This window comes from Hyperoodon ampullatus (assembly GCF_949752795.1).
Source record: "Hyperoodon ampullatus genome assembly, chromosome: 1".
Classification (NCBI taxonomy): domain Eukaryota; kingdom Metazoa; phylum Chordata; class Mammalia; order Artiodactyla; family Ziphiidae; genus Hyperoodon; species Hyperoodon ampullatus.
This window is the reverse complement of record NC_136914.1, coordinates 177,127,397-177,152,754: the sequence shown is the minus strand read 5'-3', so window position 1 is coordinate 177,152,754 and position 25,358 is coordinate 177,127,397. Positions and strand designations below refer to the sequence as shown.

At 38.8% G+C, this 25,358-nt stretch overlaps 1 protein-coding gene across 2 annotated transcripts in view; it reads right to left on the bottom strand.

Annotated features, from left to right (window-relative positions):
- Positions 1 to 514: 514 nt before the first annotated feature.
- ANAPC4 (anaphase promoting complex subunit 4) overlaps positions 515 to 25,358 on the bottom strand; it is a gene marked incomplete at its 5' end in the record, with an annotated part of 41,914 nt that continues 17,070 nt past the window's right edge. The window contains 13 exons of one of the 2 annotated variants that reach the window (XM_079698431.1): positions 515 to 850; positions 1,475 to 1,598; positions 2,178 to 2,351; positions 3,322 to 3,396; positions 4,203 to 4,304; positions 4,401 to 4,439; positions 4,520 to 4,581; positions 5,381 to 5,478; positions 8,780 to 8,873; positions 10,951 to 11,007; positions 11,340 to 11,396; positions 19,693 to 19,742; positions 22,066 to 22,121. In XM_079698431.1, the coding sequence (XP_079554557.1) occupies positions 623 to 850; positions 1,475 to 1,598; positions 2,178 to 2,351; positions 3,322 to 3,396; positions 4,203 to 4,304; positions 4,401 to 4,439; positions 4,520 to 4,581; positions 5,381 to 5,478; positions 8,780 to 8,873; positions 10,951 to 11,007; positions 11,340 to 11,396; positions 19,693 to 19,742; positions 22,066 to 22,121 (1,216 nt within the window). In that variant the 3' untranslated portion in view covers positions 515 to 622. The remainder of the gene's footprint in view (positions 851 to 1,474; positions 1,599 to 2,177; positions 2,352 to 3,321; positions 3,397 to 4,202; positions 4,305 to 4,400; positions 4,440 to 4,519; positions 4,582 to 5,380; positions 5,479 to 8,779; positions 8,874 to 10,950; positions 11,008 to 11,339; positions 11,397 to 19,692; positions 19,743 to 22,065; positions 22,122 to 25,358) is intronic. The other variant, XM_079698430.1, reaches the window with a different exon arrangement.

The window sequence follows — 25,358 nt, the reverse complement described above, 5'->3', positions numbered from 1 at the left end:
GCCACATATGTCCTTGACCAATTCTAAACAGAGGAAAAGTACACTTTTAAACACTGGTGATTCAAAGGACTCAGATAAAGTAACAGTGAGAAAAGATAATCATGCAGGTGTCAAGTAATGTTTTTGCTATTCAGATCATAAAGATAGTACCCATCTCTTGGCTTATTTAGGATTACAGTAAGTCAGTATAAAAACATAATTTTGAAAGCATTCTAGAGATCTAAAATGAACTAGAAGAGGAAGATGGAAAAACAGGAATAAATGTTGTCTGTGTTTTAAAAATACTAAATGCATCAAAACTTCCAGTGATGAATGACTAAACGTAATTTCTCCCTGATACAGGAATGATTCCTGATACCTACCTTTTGACAGAAAAGATTAAACTTTTTCTTCACATTCAATTTATATTTTCTTTAACACTAGTTCTGCACACAGTATTAAAAAGAAATCTTGGTGAAAAGAAAATCTATCACAGTGGGTATACCACTAAAAGATGACGCAGAATAAAAAAAAATAAAATTTACTGTTTATTTCACAAAGAAAATTAAGTGGTCCAACACATCTTTGATCATCATCTGTGTCCTTTCTGACAAGAGAACATTCAAAATAATGGCAAGCTAGATCATGAGTCTAGCTCAGGGTCAAGTTTTTCTACTTTAATGACCATCTCTGGAGCTAAAGCAGCAGTGCCAGCTTGCTGGTTCTCTGCTTCCGACTCAGACAATACTTCTTCCTTTATTTTTACAGGCTTATTACTGGCTTCCTCCTCTTCATCCGAAGACTCATCAAGCTCCCATTCATCATCTATGTCCATTTCAAATACTCTCACATGACGGAGATTCGAGCTTAACTAAAGAAAAGGCCAAAAAAAGAACTTTTAAAATGGCTTAACTACGAAAGAGCGGCATGGACATATATACACTACCAAACGTAAGGTAGATAGCTAGTGGGAAGCAGCCGCATAGCACAGGGAGATCAGCTCGGTGCTTTGTGACCGCCTGGAGGGGTGGGATAGGGAGGGTGGGAGGGAGACGCAAAAGGGAGGGGATATGGGAACATATGTATATGTATAACTGATTAAATTTGTTATAAAGCAAAATAAAAAATAAAGAAAAATTAAAATAAATAAATAAATATTTAAAAAATGGCTTAATACATTATACATAAAAAATTAGAAATCAGAAATCTGAGAAAAGTGGTTTTATAGGAAAGTTATTTTCCCATCAATTTACAACAAAATCACTAAACTCAGCTTTCATTTTGTATAAAAGGATCTCCACATACAATTTCAAGATTACTAAAATCTAAAATTGTTATTAATTACTTAGTAAGCTTTCTCAGAACAAGAGAACTAAATAGCTAAGGCCACTACATGCTCATAATCAATAAAAGCTTGACATCACTAAAGGTTTGCACTGAGAGGACTTATAGATCCTGTTGCTTCTGTTACTCTCTGCAACAATTTAATACTTACCACACAGGACACTTTGCGAAAACCATTCCCAGCAACATACTGTGCCTTCATACTTTCCAGTAATCTCCAGTGCTTCTCAAAGTGCATGGTACGGGTGGGAATAGCACCACGCTGCTCATCTAGCCTAGAGAGGGGAGAAAACCAACCCAGGAGTGAAATGGGGCTGTTTTCCCTGGTTTACTAGGGGTGGTATCAGGGTTTGATACTATATTCTATGAAAAAACTGCATTTCCAAATAGGCAGAATACCTTTTTAAGGCAGAAACCTTAGTAAGGTTTTTGATTCACTTTCAAGGTAAGCACATGGACTCATTTTAAAAATTAGAGATCTGCTTATTTAAATCTCAATCTAAAGCCCATCTCTTTCAACTGACCTTGAACCTCTATGTGGCTACTGAGGTCCTAATTCTGAAAGGAAAATACTAAAGGCAAATCTAAAATAATTCTACTATAAACTGGGGTTCATGCTATCCTTGAAAACAGAAGTTCCATTCTCCACACCAAATAATTCTCCACCTTGTTCCAGCAAATAATTCTTGACAGAAGAGCTGTTGAAGCCAGTATATTTTCAATAAAAAAATAGAAGCATTTCTGCTCAGCTGACTTTATTTATCTATCATACCTAAAGAACCAGAATGTACAATATACATTAAAAAAACATTTAACTGTTCTATCAGAAAGACAATCTTACTAATGTAAGTTACCTTGTAGAGTAAGACCCAGTGAATTGATATTCTGCAGAATCTTCACTGTTATACACTAAAGACAACGGCAACTGGACCAAGAGTCTATCTCTTCCTTCACGTCCTACAGTGTCTTTAAGAACTACTGTGACAGTTTCATCATCATAGAACTGTGCATCTAAACAACTGTAGGTGCTAGAATTAAAATAAGTTTTGTTATAGCAAAGATGTTATCATGACTGAGAAAATACTGTATATATAACATTATACTGGTACCAAGCAGAAAACTGACAATGAAAATATCAAGTGACATTCTATACAGTGACATTTAAAATATATCATTAGTTTACACTAAAGTCACAGTTACCTGTTGTACTGATTATTCACAAATATAGCTAGGCCCTGAAAACAGATAATCATGAAAAAAGAAAAACCTGTGAACTTGGTTCACAGCTCCAGAAAACTCTTGACATCAATGGTCAGGCCTCTTGACATCAATGGTCAGGCCTTAAGCCTGTGGAGATTCCATGAATGACAGCATGTATATACATATGTGTATGTGTGTGTGTGTGTGTGTGTGTGTGTGTGTGTGTGTGTGTGTGTGTGTGTGTATCTACATATATACAATAAACAGAGTTTACTAGAATGAAAAGTAAAAATAAGATTTACATATGAAAAGACACAACTTCAAAGACATTATCATAAAGAACTTTGTTTATGTAAGGAAAAGAGTAAGAAAAAGGTTGGTTTAGGATTAGTGTCAGTTCTTTCTCTTGCAAAAGCCTCAGGATGACATCAAGTATTGTTACCCTTTGTGCCCTAAGAAAATCCCACCCCGGTGAGAAGGATACCACCTCACACCTCTGCTGGTCATAAGACCTTCAGCCATCTGCCCCCTGGACCCACATTACTTTCTTAGTGGACAAAGAGCTCAGAAGTATTAATTGTAGGAAAGCGCACTATAAAAATTCCTGCAGGCCAGTAAGGTTCCTTTCACTGTAAGTCAAATCATCCTCTAAGTATAAAATACATAACCAACCCAGCCCCCTAAGTTGCAAATGATGAAGGCCTTCTAAGAATATCATCACTGTAACTGAGTCTACCCATATTCTTATAATTGTATTTATTATATATACATCTCACTCAAACAAGATTCAAGATTTACCTTCTTCTCACTTTTTCAGTTGTGGCATATGTGAAGCTCCCAAATTTAATAGCAATTAGTCCATTACTTACAGATCTTCAAGAAAGAAAAGGGGGTGGGGGAAGAGACTTTGTAGAACAAGTTGGATAGGCAATAATCTATATATGCTTGAAAGAACATGATTGTTAGTACATTTACCTAATCACCAAACCCCCGACCAAAATACTATTACACTCACTCTAGAATACTGATAACTGATATAAACCCGACAGATAAAACTAACATCAAAATTACAACTTAGTTTAAAATCTTTTAGTCACCAAAGTAGCAAGATTCCTTATAAAATAAGGATGTTTGGGACAACCAAATTATTTCTCGGGCTACATCTTGGTTTCAAAAAATTTCCCTCAGGTTTAGATTTAAAATCATTTAAGATCCTAGTGACATCCTGAATATGATTTATTTTTCAGAACTTTTATTTGCATTCTCAAAAGAAGTCTCTATATGCAAGGCTTCTTGTTTAATGACAGGCATACTTAACCTGAGGTAAAAATCCTTTCTATAAGGAAGCCAAAATATAATTTTGAACTTCCACAAGTTGATGAGATATAATCCTATTCTGTTGTTGTATTTTTCCTAACCCTAAAAATATCCTACACATAACAGCTATATACCAATACAAAATTAAATAATCTAGAATTAGAAGGGATCACATAGCTTCCTAATTTGGCATTACCACCTTAAAAATGTGAAAACAAAGACCAGAACAGTTAAGTTAGCAAGCCTAAAGTCATAAGGCAGCTTAACTAAAACCTGAAATGTAGGGAAGGGAAGTGGTATGTTTTATGATTAGAAATAATAAAATCTTATCTCCTTGGTTCAAACTTCAGATTAATACTTACTGGGAAATATCAGTATGTCTCCTTAAGATGCACATTTTATAAAGTGAATCTTCTAAAATAGTAAAAAGCAGATAATGCAGATTTGAGGTTTTATTATTCCACCTAAGGAAAAAAATTAATGTCAAAACATGATTATTTAGCTACCAATGCATAGAACAAAACTGTATTATTCACATGAGACAGGGGAGAGACACTTACAGAAAAGGGAATTTGAACAATCTACGTGTGGAGTCCTCACTAAAACAAAAGAAAAAAAAAGTAAGAAAAATTTTAATTGGCTGCTGAATTATATCACCCAAAAAGGTTAATAGAATTACCTTCTAGCATCTCTATATAATGGAATACATATTGCTTGATTCATCGATTTTCCAATTACATCCTAAATAAGATTTAAAAATATAATTAAAGCACGTACATACACAAAAATAAATACTCCACAGAAAGTGACTGATCGTCACTGTTTAAGTCTAGTGCAAAATCATCTCTATCACCAACCTTCATGCAAGAAACTTTAATGACAGTCATGGAAGTAAGGTAGAGAGAAAGTTCTAAGCTGAAAAGGACCCTGGAGATAAGTGATGGCAGGTTAGAAACCACCTCTTCTAGTCCCATAGCATCAATCATATATCATTCAGTAGTTAACAGACACATCAGCTCTGTAACTAAGACCATTTATAATAAGTTTGTTCTGGGCACAAATAAAATACTAAAGGACGTCAACACGTTCAATAACCATGTATTTATTTTTTAATTTATGTAAGAAAGCAACAATAAGAGGAAATATTAGAGTGAACCATATGAAACTGCCATTTTTGTTAGTCAAAAATAGCTGAATATCAGCATTTTGATACGGTTCATCTTTTTTTTTTTTTTTTTTTTTTTTGCGGTACGCGGGCCTCTCACTGCCGTGGCCTCTCCCACCGCGGAGCCCAGGCTCCGGACGCGCAGGCTCAGCGGCCACGGCTCACGGGCCCAGCTGCTCCGCGGCATGTGGGATCTTCCCGGACCGGGGCACGAGCCTGTGTCCCCTGCATCGGCAGGCGGACTCTCAACCACTGCGCCACCAGGGAAGCCCCTGATACGGTTCATCTTAATAACTACGATCATTTACATAAGTGAGCCACATATTACAGATGTTCTTGCTCCTACACAAAAATATGCATTTCTTTCAAACTTACTGCTGGCTTTTGCAAGCACTGATCAATAACATTCTCCATCCGCCTTTTCACAAAATGCAATGATTTTCGAGGATAATAAGGAAACAGCAAAGGACTTTCTGGTTTGAAACAAAAACAAAAAATAAAAAGCTGTAACAAACCAGCTAACTAGGAGAAACTAATCTACTGCTAGAGCCAGCCCACACAGCTTATCTGATGGTGGACTTCTCCCTGGCCACTTCATTATACCTTGGCACGACCTCACTAAAAATGACCGTGGCCTTCTGCCTTGCATCATCCCCTGCTGCCAGTCCATGGAAAACCACCACACTTACTACAAGCTGAGTCCTTGCAGCTTATTATTCTTATTTTATTTTTCCCACCAAAATCCAACAGTATGCTTCCGCTGGCTATAAGAAGAAAGGGATGATTTGGGAACCATAAGACATATAATGAAATAAGTTCATTTTTCTCTCTTCTTTGCCACAATGGTATAACAACAGCACTTGTTTTGGAAGAGTGTGATAGTGAAAACAAAAACAGGAGACAAGAAACTGGTGCTATGAAAATAAGCTCTTTACTTTTGAAAAGACTACTTTATCAGTAGAAAGTAATATATAATTTTTCATTTAGTGACACCAAGTATGCTAGGCTCTTTTTATACCTGTTATTTCTATTGTTTACAATAGCTGTATATATTAAGCATCATACTCTTTATTTTACTGATTAAAAAAAGAAAAAAAATGAGGCTTAGGAGGTGTAGGCAATTGCCCAGTGTAAGAATGACTAGGAAGCTAGACTCTGAATCAAACCCAGGTCCAACTCCCAAGCCTACCCTCTTCCACTGTGCTCTGTAGGCCTCCCTCACAGCACCTCATTTCCCAGCTACGCTGGATAAAGGGAGCTTTAATTGTGTTAACATTTTAAGCTCCCAACAGGTTACAGATGCTGTGGTATCATAGAGAGATATTCGGTCTTTGTCCCCAGTTCCTGGCCCAGAGCTCCTTAAAACTCTTGGAATTTCCTGAGTGATAAGGATGACAGGAGCATACTCTGTTTTAATGAGGCCCTTAGATAGCTTCAGGATGGGGGCTGGTCTCCATAAAGACCAAGCCTTGATTAGAAGCTTGGAACTTTTAGCCCCTTCCCTCGACCTGCGGGTAGGAGAGAGAAGCTAGCGTTGAGTCCCATCACCAATGGCCCCTAACCCCTACATAATGAAAATTCCATAAAGCCCCTAAACGACAGAGCAGAGGGCCTCTGGGTCGATGCTTAAGGTGCTGGGAGGGCAGTGCGTCTGGAGAGGGGATGGACGCTCCATGCCCCTCCCCATACCTTGCCCCATGCATCTCTTCCATTTGGCTATTCCAGAGTTGTATGCTTTATAATAAACTGGTAGATATAAGTTAAGTGTTTCTGAGTTTTGTGAGCCATTTTAGCAAATTATTAAAACTGAAGCATGGGAAGCCCCAACTCTGTAGCCAAGTGGAACAGAAATGTGGGTAACCTGGGGACCCAGTACTTGTGACTGAACTCTGAAGTGGGGGCAGTCTTGTGGGACTAAGCCCTAACCCTGTGGAGTCTGGTGGTAACTCTGCAGAGTTAGTGTCAGAATCGAACTGTAGGACACCCAGGTGGTGTCAGAATTGGTCTCAGGAGGGAAAAAAGCCTCTTATTTTGGTGTCGGAAGTGTTTTGAGTAAAAACAGCTCAGATGCATACTGCCTGCTTATATGCTATGTGCCAGGCGCTATCCTAAGTGCTTCATCTAGATTAATTTGTTTCATCTTCCCAACAGCTTTTTGAGGGAGGCGCTCTGATCACCCTCACTTTACAGAAGAGAAAACTGGGGCACAAAGAGGTCAGGCAACGTGCCCTCAGCCCCACACCAGGGAGTGGCAGAACAGGACTTCAGCCCAGGCAGCCCAGCTTCCAGCACACCAACCTCTACCCACGTAACAACACCGACTCTCTCACATCCCCTGGGAAGCGACGTGCACTAAGCATTTAGCACTTGATTTTTGCAAAGTGCTAGGAAGAAGTTTCATTAAAAAGGTTTCTTAATAGCTCCATAATGACAGTCGGTATTACTTCATACTAGACTAAGAAACTGGGAGATTAATGAGCTTGTCCAAAGTCACACACTAGCAAACTCTTAAGCATTTAAGAGATGGAGTTAATCTGAAGTTAAACATGAGACCTGTAACTAAGATTACACCTCTCTATTCAGCCACAGAAGATGTGGGGAGAAAAAAAGGGTAGAACCTGTTTTAAGCCCAAAGTCCCCAGGATGGATATTAGCCCAACAGTGACAGGGTCCAGGTGCCACCCTGCTGGTACACTGCCATCAGCCCTCCCCAGGCATCCTTCTTTACTCTTTGGACATCCTGATTAAATACGGTAAATGAGCTGAGTCAGCTGTACTTTTATTTTCCCTCTATTCAATAGCTAACTTACGTCAATACATCTCTCTCAATTGATCTTAAGACTCTCAAACAATGTAAAATACGTCCTGCTCTGAAAAAGAATTTGGGCTTGTAGGGTTAAATCAAAACAGCAGTATGCAAAGTTCTGGGCCTGAGATTTCTCTGCCTCCCCCCACTCACTCACTCATTCAGATACACAGCAACCACACAGAGCAGAGGTCACTACTAAGTCCAGTTAAAAACTCAGCAGAATCCTAGCTCTATCGCTTACCACCTTGTATCATCTTGGGGCCTTCTCTAACCTTCAGTTTCCTCACTAGTTAAATGAAGATAACAAGTACCTACCTCATAGGTTCTTGTGAAGATTAAAGGAGGTAATATATGTATGTGGCTATTACCCCAAGGATCTAAGAAATAGCTAAACTGTGGTCAGGTTATTCTTTGAGAAAGCAAAGAAACAGATGCTTAAAAAATCTTTTCATCTAAAATGGAGACGTTTCGACATATTTAATGGTTGCTATTTTGTGTTGTATTCCCAGTAATGTTGGCTAAATAAAGTTTTAACAAATCAACATCCTAGAGAATGAAAGGCGTAACAATTAAAAAAAATACAACCTCAGAAGAATACAGTGATGCATCATTATAGGAGTTAAAAGCATTATATGCTCTTAAAAGCTAATAAATTGGAACTGGCAAAATAGACTTCTCTGACTGATAGGCTCTACAGTTTTCTTCCCAATATCCTATTTTTTATACATATTTTTTATAATAGACAATACTTAAGCAATCTTACTATATCACAGTTAATATCAGAGTGTTTCTGAACATGGTAATGTCATATACTGTTATTATTTTACTGTTTCTATAATCAAATAAAATGGACACAAAACATAAATCTAAAGAACTTAGATAAGTATTCAGCAAGTACACTTGCTGATGTACTGGTCTCAAATAAATATAAACATGGCCAAAATCCATGTTGGTTCATGATATACCTTTAAGGTGGCTGCTGTTTTGAAGAAAGTCATACCACTGGTTCCCTTCTGTGTTAGGGGGTGACACAAGATCATCATCTTCGTCTTTTAAGTACTAGAAGTACAGAATTAGAAATTTAAGTTTTGTAAACCAAAGCATTAGGCTCCGAAATTGTTTATATTTAACACTATTCTACTTATTTTGTTTTACTGCCAAGTCCTCTGAAAGTGCATTATTCTGTGAGATGACCAAAATTTGCTAAATGCCAAGCAACTGAACTGCAAACATTAGAATGCTGTGGATTTAGAGACTATACATTGAGTTTAAGTTTCATGTTTTATTTTCAGGAAGCACATTTTAAACTTACACATGTAAGTTTATAAATTAATTTGAAAAGTATCAACTGTCAGTCTAATCTATGGCAGTCGTTCTCAAAGTGTGATCCATGCAACTCTGAGAGTCTTCAAGATGCTTTCAGAGATCCATGAGGTCATTACTATTTTTATAATAGTATCAAGATATTATTTGCCTTTTTTACTGTAATGACACCTGCCCTGATAGTCAAAAGCACAGGTGGAGAAAACTGCTGGCACTGTCACCAAGAATCAAAGTAGTGGCCCCAAACCATACTAGCAGTCACTATATTCCTTTTTGCCACATACAGTTTCACTAATCTCTAATGAGGCTATTAAAATGATTAATTTCATTAAATCTCAACAAAATCTTTTTAATATTCTGAGTGACAGAATTGGGAAGTATAAATAAAGCACTTTTGCTGCCTACCAAAGCATGACAGTTATCATGAGGGAAAGCATTTATGAAAATGTAGTTGTGAGTCAGGCCAGGCACTTCTTTGTTATTAATGGAATTCCATTTTCACTCAAAAGAATAACTGGCAGACAAACTATGCTTACTCATTCTTGGGTATTTGGCAGATATGTTCTTGAAAATAAAAAAAGTGATCCTGTCACTTTAAGCAAAACAACTGACAGGGGCTTCCCTGGTGGCGCAGTGGTTGAGAGTCTGCCTGCCGATGCAGGGGACACGGGTTCGTGCCCACGTCCAGGAAGATCCCACATGCCGCGGAGCGGCTAGGCCTGTAAGCCATGGCCGCTGAGCCTGCGCGTCCGGAGCCTGTGCTCCGCAACGGGAGAGGCCACAAGAGTGAGAGGCCCGCGTACTGCAAAAAAAAAAAAGAAAAAAAAAAAGAAAAAAAGCTGACAGTATTTATTACCAATGATAAAATTTAAACATTCAAGCAAAAATTAAAAATTTTGAAAAACCTGTATCTGCCACTATGTGCTTGACAAGCTCACAGCAGTTAAATATTGTCTGATGAGATTGGTAATGACATTAACAAAATGTGACTTTTGGATACTGTATGAAGAAAGGTGTCAGCATATGGAAGATCGTTGTAATTCAGCGAATCAGTATTTTCCAAATGACCAGTACATGATATGGCAAAATCACATGCACAGCGTAAAAGATCCATCCAAAGTGCAAGGTAGATGAATGAATTTTAATGAATCAGAATATGAAAAGTCCACTGATGCAATTTAGATTCCATACTGAAACTAACCTAAGATACTACCACTTGTCAGGATCTGGTGTAGTATCAAGAATATTCACAGTTATCTAAAAAGCTATTAAAATACTTTACCCTTTCCAACTACACACCTGTGTGAAACCAGGCTTTCTTAACCAAAACAACACATCAAAATAGATCAAATGCAGAAGCAGATATGAGAATATAGTTGCCTTGTCTTAAGCCAGACATCAAGGAGATTTGCAAACATATGAAACAATGCCATTCTTCACTTAATTTTGTTTTGTGAAGTATAGTTACTTTTCATTAAAAATATTTATATTAACATGTAATGGTAAGTGGGTTTGTTCTTTTTAAATGAATTAAGAGATAAATAATTCTTTATTCTGTTTAATTTCTAATACCTAATAATATCTACTATTGATAGATACAGTGCACATAAAAGCTCTCCGGAGTCTTCAATAATTTTAAGAATGTAAAAGGGTTCTGAGACTAAAAAGTTTAAAGCTACTCTTTGGTGATTTTACTCAAAGGGCAGGGTTACTATATAATTTGGCATTATATTACTTTCAAAAAGTTTTGTATAATAAAGACTAACACTGCTAAAGTTTTAAAAATAAAAAAATTAGTAACTAGAGCCCATACCTGACCAACTTTTTCAACGTTAAAATATTTTCCTTTTCGATTATAAAGATCTGGAGCCTAGAAAGAATAAATACAGTTTAATTCTTAAGTCAACTCACTGAGGAAAAAAAAAATCTTATATATTTAAACCAAAAACTCTATTGTTTAAGAAAGCTGTTGGTGGCAGTTACTCTTTTATATGTAGCAACACACACATACAAACAAAAGTTCAATTTATATGCTTCACATTTAATAAATAAGTACTGCCATTAATTAGCTCAATAGTTTAAAAGCATACATAATTGCTTAGAACTTCAACTAAACTGGATTAAATTTGATTACTTCTTACCATTATCCCGATTTATTGTGATTATTTTTTAAAAAGCACTATAGAAATACCAATTTCCTACCTCATTGAAATGTTCAGTAAGAAATTCAGCAACAAATGTGATGTCTTTTTGAGTCATCTATCAAACCAAAAGGAACAAAAAGAAAACAAATTAAGATAAGAGAAAGCTTGCCAATAAAATTCTATGTAATAATAAATGTGACTTTTCTACTATCTACTAAAAGTATGGGACAAATAAGCAAAGTTCCTTCAAAGAAAATGTCAACAGAAATTCAGGAGATTATGCAACTCTGAAAATATGAAATCCTAGGGCTCTAAGAAGCATGTAATTAAATATTTTAAACCCATTTTCCAATCAGCAACGCCAATAGCTACAGAACTCTTTATGGCCTAAGGCTGTTTATTATTTTATGCTTTATGCTAAGACTATGTGTGTAGAGTCCTGCCTTTGGGAGTAGGGGACTGTCAGTCCAGATAAATAACCTCAATGTGAGTTAAGGGCTGCAACCCAAAAGCGCTTCAGTGTTGGCCCTCTGCTTCTTTCAATGACCCTGCCTTCTCCCTATCCCGGTTCTTCAGTTCTCAAAAAATTACACATTGAGGGCTCTCCCAACAAGTAACATATTATATTTCCCCAAATAAAGCTAAGAGTGATATCAGAGAAACAGCTAAGGTGAACGTCTCTGGTTTGCAAGGCCAGTCATCCACAGCACAAAAGATCTACTTCGTATAAAAGCTGTGATCCTTTACTCATCTGGGCCACCAAGGCCAATTTTTTTTTTTTTTGCGGTACGCGGGCCTCTCACTGTTGTGGCCTCTCCCGCTGCGGAGCACAGGCTCCAGATGCGCAGGCTCAGCGGCCATGGCTCACGGGCCCAGCTGCTCCGCGGCATGTGGGACCTTCCCAGACCGGGGCACGAACCCGTGTCCCTTGCATCAGCAGGCGGACTCTCAACCACTGCGCCACCAGGGAAGCCCAAGGCTAATCTTAATGCTCTCCATTTTTTCAGACTCAAAATTACCTAATCTATCTGAAGCAGACAGTTTGGGCAGGGGTGAGGATGAGCGAGCTGCAGGAGCCCAGTGGGAATTTTGCCTTATTCTGTAAGATTTTTCTAGAAGAACGTTCCATTGTTACTTGTCACAATCCTTAGAGTCAGAAAGAAACTGGTGTTTGCCAGACCTCACCATAGGTACTAATACCTAAGTACTAGCTTTCCAAGGAAAATAAAAATGCATTTAACATTTTAGGAAGTTAAAGTAAGGAATCCAACCACCCTATGTTATACAGGTTACAAAATCTTATACAAACATGAAAACAATAAACTTAGACAGCCATAATAAAGGTGTTCTGTGAGATTAAAAAAATATCAAACACGCAAATTAAAAAAAGGCTTACTAGGATCTGTCTTGTGTCTACAGCCTAACATCTTGTTAACTAATAACTGCATAAGACTACCAAGATGACCAGCAAAGCTGAGCTCAACCAGGGCAATATTAACATATTAGGAGAGGGGCGGAGTCAAGATGGCATACTAGGAGGACGGAGAATTTCTGTCTCCACACAACTAGGGCACCTACCAGGCACAGTGGGGGACCAAGGACACCTAAGGGGATAAGAGGAAGCCCCAGCGACCAGGGAGAATGTGGGGCGTGGGGGGAGTAAGGGGGGAGGAGAAGTGGAGGCAGGACAGGACTGGAGCCCCTGAGGGGCAGCTGGGGGAGGGGAAGGGATCCCACGCCCGAAGGGGGAAATTGTGGGGCCACTGAGAGGGCAGAGGATCAAAAGGGAGCATGGCCAGGTTTCCCCTGCCCACCTGGGCCCCGGGGAACCTGCTGAGATCCCGGGCCTGATCCTCTGCCCACCGAGGCCCCCTCCAGCAGCGGGTCCTGAGGGAGCAGGAGGGAGGGAAGGGGGAGCAAAAATAAAGGCCAGACCTACGGGACCGGCACCGCTGAGGGGTGGCTGGGGGAGGGAGGAGTTCCTACAGCCAGAGGGACCCTCCCATGGTTAGGGGTCCAGCGGGGATGGGGGAGACTGTTGGTGGGGGGGCATGGAGGAACGGAAGGGAATGTGGCCAGTGCTTTCCCTGTCCACTTAGGCACCGGGGAGCCTGTTGGGCTCCCGGGCCTAACCCTCTGCCCTCAGAGCCTCCCTCCTGCCCTGCAGACACAAGCCCCGCCCCTACACCCCCACCCAGGGCCCCGCCTCCACACTCGGAGACCCCCTCTGAGAACCCCTCCAACTGTGCTGGGCCTAAACCCCACCCACACTCCCCCACCCAGGGCCCTGCCTCCACACTCCGGAACTCCACAGCCAGAAGGCCCTCCTTTGGAGTCGCTGCCTCTCCCCTTCCGGGCGCAGGTCCTAAGCAGAGGCCCCGCCCCATCCTCAAACGCCACCCCGAACCCTACCTAGGCTCTGCCCCACCTTAAACCCCACCCCTGACTAAGTTCCACCCCCACCTAAACTCTGCCCCCATAGCCAAGGCTTTTTTTTTTCTTCTTTTTTCCTCTTTTAGACTGGGGTTCTGTTTTACCTTTTTGATTCATTTATATTTTATTTTTTTCTAATAAATCTTTTACTTTTCTAAATTTATTTTATTCTTTATACTTTGTTATTGTTCTCCTTTTGGATTGTTCCCTCCCCCTCCCTTTTTTTCTGTTGTGGTTTTATTTTACCTTGCTGCGGTCGTTTCAATTATACTTTTATTTTTCCTAATATATTTTTTATCTTTCTAATTTTATTTTGCTTTTTATTCCTTGTTATTATTATATTGCTCCTTGTTTTATTCTTGTTTTTTCTGTCATGCCACACGGCTTGCGGGATCTTGGTTCCCAGGCCAGAGGTTGGGCCCGAGCTCCTGCGGTGGGAGCTCCGAGTCCAAACCGCTAGACTAAGAGAACCTCAGACCCCAGGGAATAATCATCGGAGTGAGGTCTCCCAGAGGTCCTCATCTCAGCACCAAGAGCTGGCTCTATCCAACTGCCTGCAAACTCTAGTGCTGGAGTCCTCAGGCCAAACATCCAGTAAGACACAAATACAGCTCCACGCATCAAAAAAAAAAAAAAAAAAAATGAAACGACAAAAAAATATGTTACAGACAAACGAGCAAGGTACACACCTACAAGACCAAATAAATGAAGATTAAATAGGCAACCTACCTGAAAAAGAATTCAGAGCAATGAGAGTAAAGATAATCCAAAATCTCAGAAACAGAATGGAAAAAATAAAACAAACATTCAACAAGGATCCAGAAGCACTAAACAGCAAACAGACAGTGATGAACAACACAACAAATGAAATTAAAAGTACTCAAGAAGGAATCAATAGCAGAATAACTGAGGCAGAAAAACGGATACGTGAACTGGAAGATAAAATGGTGGAAATAACTGCCAGGGAGCAGAATAAAGAAAAAAGAATGAAAAGAATTGAGGACAGTCTCAGAGACCTCTGGGACAACATTAAACGCACCAACATTTGAATCATAGGGGTCCCAGAAGAAGAAGAGAAAAGAAAGGGTCTGAGAAAATATCTGAAAAGATCATAGTCGAAAATTTCCCTAATGTGGGAAAGGAAATAGTCAATCAAGTCCAGGAAGTGCAGAGAGTCCCATACAGGATAAACCCAAAGAGAAACACACCGAGGCACATTAATCAAACTATCAAAAATTAAATACAAAGAAAAAATATTAAAAGCAGCAAGGGAAAAGCAACAAATAACATACAAGGGAATCCCCACAAGGTTAACAGCTGATTTTTCAGCAGAAACTCTGCAAGCCCAAAGGGAGTGGCAGGGCATATTTAAAGTGACGAAAAGGGAAAAACCTACAAACAAGATTACTCTACCCAGCAAGGATCTCATTCAGATTCAATGGAGAAATCAAAAGCTTTACAGACAAGCAAAAGCTAAGAGAATTCAGCACCACCAAACCAGCTTTACAACAAATGCTAAAGGAACTTCTCTAAGTGGGAAACACAAGAGAAAAAAAAAAACACAAAAAAATCCTCAAATTAATTAAGAAAATGGTAATAGGAATGTACATATCAATAATCACCTTGAATCTAAATGGATTAAATGCTCCAACCAAAAGACACAGACTGACTGAATGGACACAAAAACAACACTCTTATATATGCTGTCTACAAGAGACCCACTTCAGACCTAGGGACACATACAGACTGAAAGTGAGGGGATGGAAAATGGTATTCCATGCAAATGGAAATCACAAGAAAGGTGAAGCAGCAATACTCATATCAGATAAAATAGACTTTAAAATAAAGACTGTTACAAGAGATAAGGAATGACACTACATAATGATCAGGGGATCAATCCAAGAAGAAAACATAACAATTATAAATATTTCTGCACCCAGTACAGGAGCACCTCAACACATAAGGTAAATGACAACAGCCATAAAAGCAGAAATCGACAGTAACACAATAATAGTGGGGGACTTTAACACCCCACTTACACCAACAGACAGATCATCCAGACAGAAAATAAATAAGGAAACACAAGCTTTACATGAAACAACAGACCAGATAGACTTAATTGATATTTTTAGGACATTCCACCAGAAAGCAGAAGAATACACTTTCTTCGCAAGTGCACACAGAACGTTCTCCAGAATAGATCACATTTTGGGTCACAAATCAAACCTTGGAAAATTTAAGAAAACTGAAATCATTATCAAGCATCTTTTCCAACCATGACACTATGAGATTAGAAATCAACTACAGTAAAAAAACACAAATACTTGGAGGCTAAACAGTGTGCTGCTAAATAACCGAGAGATCACTGAAGAAACCAAAGAAGAAATCAAAAAATTCCTAGAAACAAATGACAATGAAAACACAATGAGCCAGAAACTAGGGGACGCAGCAAAAGCAGCTCTAAGAGGGAAGTTCATAGCTATTCAAGCTCACCTCAAGAAACAAGAAAAATCTCAAATAAACAATCTAACCTTACACCTAAAGCAACTAGAAAAAGAAAACCCAAAATTAGTAGAAGGAAAGAAATCATAAATCAGAGCAGATATAAATGAAATAGAAACAAAGAAAACAATAGTAAAGATCAATAAAACTAAAAGAACACTCTTTGAGAAGATAAACAAAATTGATAAACCTTTAGTCAGACTCATCAAGAAAAAAAGGGAGAAGACACAAATCAATAAAATTAGAAATGAAAGAGGAGAGATTAAAACTGACACGGCAGAAATACAAAAGATCGTAAGAGACTACTACAAGCAACTATATGCCAATAAAACAGACAACCTGAAAGAAATGGACAAATTCTTGGAAAAGTACAACTTTCCAAGATTGAACCAGGAAGAATTAGAAAATATAAACAGACCAATCACAGGTAATGAAATTGAAACTGTAATTGAAAATCTTCCAACTGACAAAAGTCCAGGACCAGATGGCTTCACAGGTGAATTCTATCAAACATTTAGAGGAGAGTTAACACCTATCCTTCTCAAACTCTTCCAAAAAATTGCAGAGGGAGGGACACTCCCAAACTCGTTCTATGAGGCCACCATCACCCTGATACCAAAACCAGACAAGGATATCATAAAAAAACAAAATTACAGACCAATATCACTGATGAACATAGATGCAAAAAACCTGAACAAAATACTAGCAAACAGAATCCAACAACACATTAAAAGGATCATACACCATGATCAAGTGGGATTTATCCCAGGGACGCAAGGATTCTTCAATATACACAAATCAATCAATGTGATACACCACATTAACAAGTTAAGGAATAAGAACCATATGATCATCTCAATAGATGCAGAAAAAGCTTTTGACAAAATTCAACACCCATTTATGATAAAAACTCTACAGAAAATGGGCATAGAGGGAACCTACCTCAACATAATAAAGGCCATATATGACAACCCACAGCAAGCATCATGCTCAATGGTGAAAAACTGAAAGCATTTCCACTAGGATCAGGAACAAGACAAGGATGTCCACTCTTGCCACTCTTATTCAACATTGTTTTGGAAGTCCTAGCCACAGCAATCAGAGAAGAAAAAGAAATAAGAGGAATATAAATTGGAAAAGAAGAAGTAAAACTGTCATATTTGCCGATGACATGATACTATACATAGAAAACCCTAAAGATGCCACCAGAAAACTACTAGAACTAATCAATGAATTTGGTAAGGTTGCAGGATACAAAATTAATGCACAGAAATCTCTGGCATTCCTATATACTAACAATGAAAAATCAGAAAGAGAAATGAAGGAAACAATCCCATTAACCATCGCAACAAAAAGAATAAAACACCTAGGAATAAACCTACCTAAGAAGGCAAAAGACCTGTACTCAGAAAACTATAAAACACTGTTGAAAGAAATTAAAGATGATATGAACAGATGGAGAGATATACCATGTTCTTGGATTGGAAGAATCAATAGTGGGAAAATGACTCTACTACCCAAAGCAATCTACAGGTTCAGTGCAATCCCTATCAAATTACCAATGGCATTTTTCACAGAACTAGAACAAGAAATTTTACAATTTGTATGGAAACAAAAAAGACCCCAAACAGCCAAAGCAATCTTGAGAAAGAAAAATGGAGCTGGAGGAATCAGGCTCCCAGACTTCAGACTATACTACAAAGCTACAGTAATCAAGACAGTATGGTACTGGCACAAAAACAGAAATACAGACCAACGGAACAAGATAGAAAGCCCAGAGATAAACCCACGTACATATGGTCACCTTATCTTTGAAAAAGGAGGCAAGAATATACAATGGAGAAAAGACAGCCTCTTCAATAAGTGGTGCTGGGAAAAATGGACAGCTACATGTAAGAGAATGAAATTACAACACACCCTAACATCATACACAAAAATAAACTCAAAATGGATTAAAGACCTAAATGTAAGGCCAGAAACTATCAAACTCTTAGAGGAAAACATAGGCAGAACACTCTGTGACATAAATCACAGCAAGATCCTTTTTGACCCACCTCCTAGAGTAAGGGAAATAAAAACAAAAATAAACAAATGGGACCTAATGAACTTAAAAGCTTTTGCACAGCAAGGGAAACCATAAACAAGATGAAAAGACAACCCTCAAATTGGGAGAAAATATTTGCAAATGAAGCAACTGACAAAGGATTGATCTCCAAAATATACAAGCAGCTCATGCAGCTCAATATCAAAAAACCAAACCACCCAATCCAAAAATGGGCAGAAGACCTAAATAGACACTTCTCCAAAGAAGATACACAGATTGCCAACAAACACATGAAAGAATGTTCAACATCACCAATCGTTAGAGAAATGCAAATCAAAACTACAATGAGGTATCACCTCACACCAGTCAGAATGGCCATCATCAAAAACTCTACAAACAATAAATGCCAGAGAGGGTGTAGAGAAAAGGGAACCCTCCTACACTGTTGGTGGGAATATAAATTGATACAGCCACTATGGAGAACAGTATGGAGGTTCCTTAAAAAACTAAAAACAGAACTATCGTATGACCCAGCAATCCCACTAGTGGGCATATACTCTGAGAAAACCATAATTCAAAAAGAGTCATGTACCAAAATGTTCATTGCAGCACTATTTACAATAGCCAGGACACGGAAGCAACCTAAGTGTCCATCGACAGATGAATGGATAAAGAAGATGTAGCACATATATACAATGGAATATTATTCAGTCATAAAAAGAAATAAAATTGAACTATTTGTAGTGAGGTGGATGGACCTAGAATCTGTCATACAGAGTGAAGTAAGTCAGAAGGAGAAAAACAAATACTGTATGCTAACGCATACATATGGAATTTTATTTATTTTATTTATTTATTTTAATTTTTTTTGCAGTACGCGGGCCTCTCACTGTTGTGGCCTCTCCCATTGCAGAGCACATGCTCCGGAGGCACAGGCTCAGGGCCCAGCCGCTCCGCGGCATGTGGGATCTTCCCGGACCGGGGCACGAACCTGTGTCCCCTGCATCGGCAGGCGGACTCTCAACCACTGCGCCACCAGGGAAGCCCCATATGGAATTTTAAAAAGCGGTACTGATGAACCCACTGGCAGGACAGGAATAAAGACACAGACACAGAGAACAGACTTGAGGGCATGGGGGAAAGGGGAAGCTGGGATGCAGTGAGAGAGTAGCGTTGGCGCATATACACTACCAAATGTAAAATGGACGGCTAGCGGGAAGCTGCTGAATAGCACAGGGAGATCAGCTTGGTGCTTTGTGATGACCTAGAAGAATGGGATAGGGAGGGTGGGAGGGAGGCTCAAGAGGGAGGGGATATGGGGATATATGTATACATATAGCTGATTCACTTTGTTGTACAGCAGAAACTAACGCAACAATTATGAAGCATTTATACTCCAATAAAGATGTGGAAAAAAAATACTACTATATACTACCTTATTCAGCTCAGGAAGTACGTGGTCTTCTGTCATTCTCAACATTGCTGGAAATATAAATTTTAAAACTATCTTTAAAAGGAAACTACAAACATAATTTTAATTATAGATGCATTTCAAAAACTAAATGTATTTCATTGGACTACATTTTCCATTTTAAATAGCTTCTTGTCATCAAGGAAAACTTATTTTTCTTCGAAGAACTAAAAGGTGAAGAATTTAAATTTGATTTATATTTTCAGGTTCAAAATGGTTGGTATAGCCATCCTAAACTATTATTTTTCATTTTCTCCTTCAATTCAACCTACTGCCACTCCGGACAAACAAACCTAACTGCTGCCTTGAGCTAAGACTACATGTGTAGGGATTCCTCCTAAATCCGTGATGTTTCTTCTCTTAAAATGTGCAAGCAGTTCTTTCCTCCAAAAGTCTTAGAATACCAAAAAGATGTGTTTCTTTCCCTTGGGCTTTTTTGCTACATGAAAATATTTGCACTAAGACTTATATGTGTAAACACACACTTACATGTGTGTATATATATATTTATATACTTTCTTTAATATTGTGGTTTGTTCTTTTTGTCCTTTCATAGGGGTGTCTTTATCAATACCGTGTTTTCTATACATTACATCCACCTAAGTCAAGAAGTATGCTGCATGTGCTTTTGCACAGTGTTTGAATATGCTTCTTATGTTTGGCTGGGAAAAAGCATGTTGGACATTATTCTGCAAATATGGATTATTTTAAGAAACTGTTTTTAATTAATTCAAACTTCTAAACTATCTGAAAAACCAGCCATAATCTAGGTTCCACTGATTCATTTATCCATCCAAAAATTAATTATTGAGTGTAATATAGGTACTAGGGATACAGCAGTATAAAAGAAGTCCCTGCCTTCATGGAGAATGCATTTTACCCAAGAGCAAACCAAGGTTAGAGCGCTAACTAGTGGCAGCACCCAGTTACAGTTAGGTCTCCAGTTCTCCAATCCAGTGTGCTTTGCTCTAATGATAAGGACTGAGCAGTAATTCATTTATCTTCTAACGCAGCTTCTTATTACATTTAGGACAGGCAATAAAAATATAAACTGCCTAATTACTCCAATAATTATCAGTAAAACCAAGCTACTACTTCTGTAAAAGAAAGTCACTTCTAAGACTTCGTTTAATTTGAACATTGCAATTTATTCTAATTAACTCTGATATTAAACAGGCTAGCCTGATAAACACTCTGGCTCCCCATTCTGGCTAGTGTTGGTATGGTTTTGAGAAAAATATAAGAATTTTAAATGTCAACATCTACAGATCGCTTTCATTTTTTTATTGAAAGCAATTATACTAGGCTAACAAATATGAAAAGTCTGTTTTAAAAATATGAGAATTAAAGATCTGGGCATTTGTTTCAAGGATATTAGCACATTACAGGTAATTTATTTTCTATTTTACTCTTTAGAATTTTAACAAATATAAGAGTCGTAAATTCCATTTACAACTAAATTTTGCATATGTTGGAGGGAAATGTATGCTAAATTATTTCAAAGATATTAATAGAGGTCACAAAAACAGCAGTACAAATGGACCTAAATAAAATATGCATATCCTGTAGAGTAAGCATTAAAACATTTAATATCAAGTCAGTAACTATTTGTTAATTACCTGCAAATGCAAAGATACTGTGGAGACATAAAGAAAGGCCACAAGTGGTCTGCATTCTATTTAGCTAGGGCATCACTGTCCAATAGAAGAGATAACGGAAATGTTCTAGTTCTGTGCTGTCCAACATGGTAGCCACTAACCACATGTGGCTCTTGAGCACTTAAAATGTGGCTAGCATGACCAAGGGACTGCGTTTATAATTCTACATAATTTCAACTAATTGAAACAGCCATACGTGACTAGTGGCTACCATAATGAATGGCACAGATCTAGAAACAGAAGACCAAAGTATAAAACAGGAGCTAAGCTATTCAAGGGCAGAGGTTTTGTCTTATTTTTTCTCCCCCTTTTCCCCCAAATCTAACACCTAACAATACCTAATACAAAGCAGAGATTTAAAGAATGTTATTTTAACCTAAGGAGACATTACAAGGTAAATAAGGGTCAATTCTCAGTGAGTGCCAGAGACAATCAATGCTAGAAGGTGTATCTGCGGGGGTGGAGATGGGTGGGTGTATAGAAGAAATAAGACTGGCCATGTGTTGAAAACTGCTGAAACTAAGTGACGAGTAGAAGGCAGGTCACTTATACTATTCTCTCTACTTCAATAGGTATTTAAAATTTACTATAGTAATTGAAATATGCTAAATTGATACTCCCACAATTTTTTTAAAAAGTGTTAAAAATACAAGAATGCTTCATTCAGTTCACTTACCCACATACAGCCACCGAAAAAATGCTTTGAAGTTTTTCATACTGCTATCTATAACTCTAGAAGATAAAAATAAATCAGAAATGAAATTATTATATGGGGTTCATGTATCATTGTTCAATTATTGTAGAATATAATAATCCTTTTTGTTCTACTATATCCTATCTGGATGACATGTAAGCCTTTACAACAGATTTAACAAATAAAACACATACCCAAAAATAAAGTTTCAAAAAAGCAAATCCTGATTCTCTTAAAAAAAAAAAGCAAATAACTCAGATTCTAACTGATTATAACAGCCTTGCCACAAACTGTGTAACAGTTTTTCCTTTCTGGGCACTCAGTAAAGTATGAAATCCTTTTCTAACTTTGGAAATAAAAGAAATCAGAAAAAAAGTTTCCGGCACCATTCTCAGTTAAAAAAAAAAATACTCACTGATCAGGAAGAAGAAACAAACATCAAACACAACAGAAAATCATTATTATAAACTTGTAATATGTCACTACCACTACCTCTGATATCAATAGACATTACTTTTGGAAGCTGATTTTTTATCCTTATAGTAATGAATCTCAAAATTTGAATTTCCTTGGGCTTTACGCAAATGTACCCCCAAGATTAAGGGTTATAAGTGGAAGTCATCTTCACTTTGATGCAACTGTCTCTGAATATAAAGATGGATATCATTTTTTAAAAAAACCTCTTTAAGCTCACATCTGTAAGATAATTACTCTAAGCAAATAATACGTGCATTTTTCACCCCTAAATCTCAAAGTCCCTTCCAAGCATTAAATGTCATAATACTACTGGAGAAGTAGGTTGGCATCATTAACCTTTCTGTACACAGTAAAACACCTGACATAAAAGACTGTAACATCTCTTGCGTTACCAAGCACTATGATCAAAATTATCTTGCAGCAAAAATGAAAAACAGAAAAGACGTTCCTTTCTGTCTTTCCCAGTCAATACTCTCACCCCAACCCCAGGCAACCACTGATCTATTATAGGCTAACGTCCAAGTTCTCACTGCCTCAGTTTCTCCATTATAACCTAAAATAATGCTATATTCTACTTATCTCAAAGGAGGAAGAAGTTAAATCAAAAACTACCTTTCACTGAAAGGTGATCACAGAAAGCTTAATATTTTATGTTTACTCTCTGCAAAAAATTATTCAACATTCAGGAAAAGGAATATCATTTCTCCTCCTGCTTTGTTCTTTGAGCACACACATCTGTAATAAGCTCTACCTTCTAGAAGCCCATTAGGGGCTTCCCTGGCGGTGCAGCGGTTAAGAATCCGCCTGCCGATGGAGGGGACGTAGGTTTGAACCCTGGTCTGGGAAGATCCCACATGCTGCAGAGCAACTAAGCCCGTGTGCCACAACTACTGAGCCTGTGCTCTAGAGCCCGCGAGCCACAGCTACTGAAGCCCGTGCGCCTAGAGCCCGTGTTCTGCAACAAGAGAAGCCACCGCAATGAGAAGCCCGCGCACCGCAATGAAGAGTAGCCCCCGCTCGCCGCAACTAGAGAAAGCCCGTGCACAGCAACGAAGACCCAACGCAGCCAAAAATAAATAAATTCATTAAAAAAAATAAAAGCCCATTAAAATGATGATGGATTGGTGGGGAGAGGTGGATGTGTTATAAACTCACACACAAAAAGAGGACACTAGAAAAAAATTTTTTTTAAGTTTCAGAAATGTCAAAAGCCAACAGAAGACTAGTGATTGGTGAAGGTCACCAGAGGCGGCCATGTGCCAGGCACTGTGGAAAGAGAGCAGCAACGAGTCATCCGCCTGGCAGAACGCCAAGGATACTCAGTCCTTAGAAATATCAAGTTCAACAGAAGACATTAGGATGACATCTGGGGCTGGACAAAGGAGGACAAACTGAAACACAGAGTGGCCAATACACTCTTTCCCCCAAAATATGAATGCCTAGGCATTTACTACCTTCCAGACAAAAACAGAGCTCTTCAAAGAAGCTGAATAAACTGGGAAGAGCCAAGGTGGCTCCCGGCAGGCACTGGCTGCCCACAGCACAGGTCCGCATGCTCTGGCACTCATGCTGGCTTTGGGCCACCCTGCACCCAGCAATTCCAGGCAACTTTAAACTGCCTCACGAATAAATATGAGTAAACAATCAGGCATCAGGTTTTTGAAGAAAGCCGGCAACAAGAGACCAAAATAAACAGCAAAGTGACACACAAAGAGGAGATAATTCAGGGAGCGGCAGAGATTTTTTTAAACTCTAATTAACGTCCTCAGAGAGCTGTGGGAAGATGTCACATCCACAAAGCAAGAGCACAGCTTTGAAAAATGATTAAACAAATAAGAAAACACTTAGAAATTAAAAGACAGGACTGCCATAATAAGACATTCAATAGCATGGTTCAGGTCAAAGATCTCGTCCTCCACCCCACCTGGGCTATTTATTCTAAAGTTCACAACCTAGACCTTCATTACCAACGTGAACCTTTTTTAAAATTTATTTATTTATTATTTTTGGCTGCGTTGGGTCTTCGTTGCTGTACATGGGCTTTCTCTAGTTGCAGCAAGCAGGGGCTACCCTTTGTTGCAGTGCATGGGCTTCTCACTTTGGTGGCTTCTCTTGCTGTGGAGCACAGGCTCTAGGCACACGGGCTTCAGTAGCTGTGGCACGCAGTCTCAGTAGTTGCAGCTCGTGGGCTCTCTAGAGCGCAGGCTCAGCAGTTGTGGCGCACGAGCCTAGTTGCTCCGTGGCATGTGGGATCTTGCTCCGTGGCATGTGGGATCTTCCCGGACCAGGGCTTGAACCCATGTCCACTGCATTGGCAGGCGGATTCTTAACCACTGCGCCACCAGGGAAGTCCACCAATGTGAACATTTTAAATCTCAATTTAAAGCACCCTGCTCACCAACAACCAGCAACTATCTTTCCAGTGACTTTTCTCCAGTAGCACAACATTCATCCCACCAAGACTACCACCTACTGGTTCTACCACCTTTCACTGTCTCGCACCCCCTCTGTGTCCTCACTTCCCTCCTAAATCAGTACAGATTTGAGGTTTATCATTTTAATCATGCCCTTGCTTCAATTTCTTGACTCCCCTTTGCTTCCTTTTACTCACCAAGCCTAGTAAATCAAACTGCTCACCTATTCTGTGCTCCCAGTGGAGCAGCTGACCCCGGCTGGAGAAAACCACACAGCCATGTTGGCTGGTCTCATTTTAACGCTCCTGGGAACGCTAACCAAGCAGCCCTTAGCACTACTGACAATCCTCCTGCTTCATCAGCCCATTCACGCTCCTACTGTAC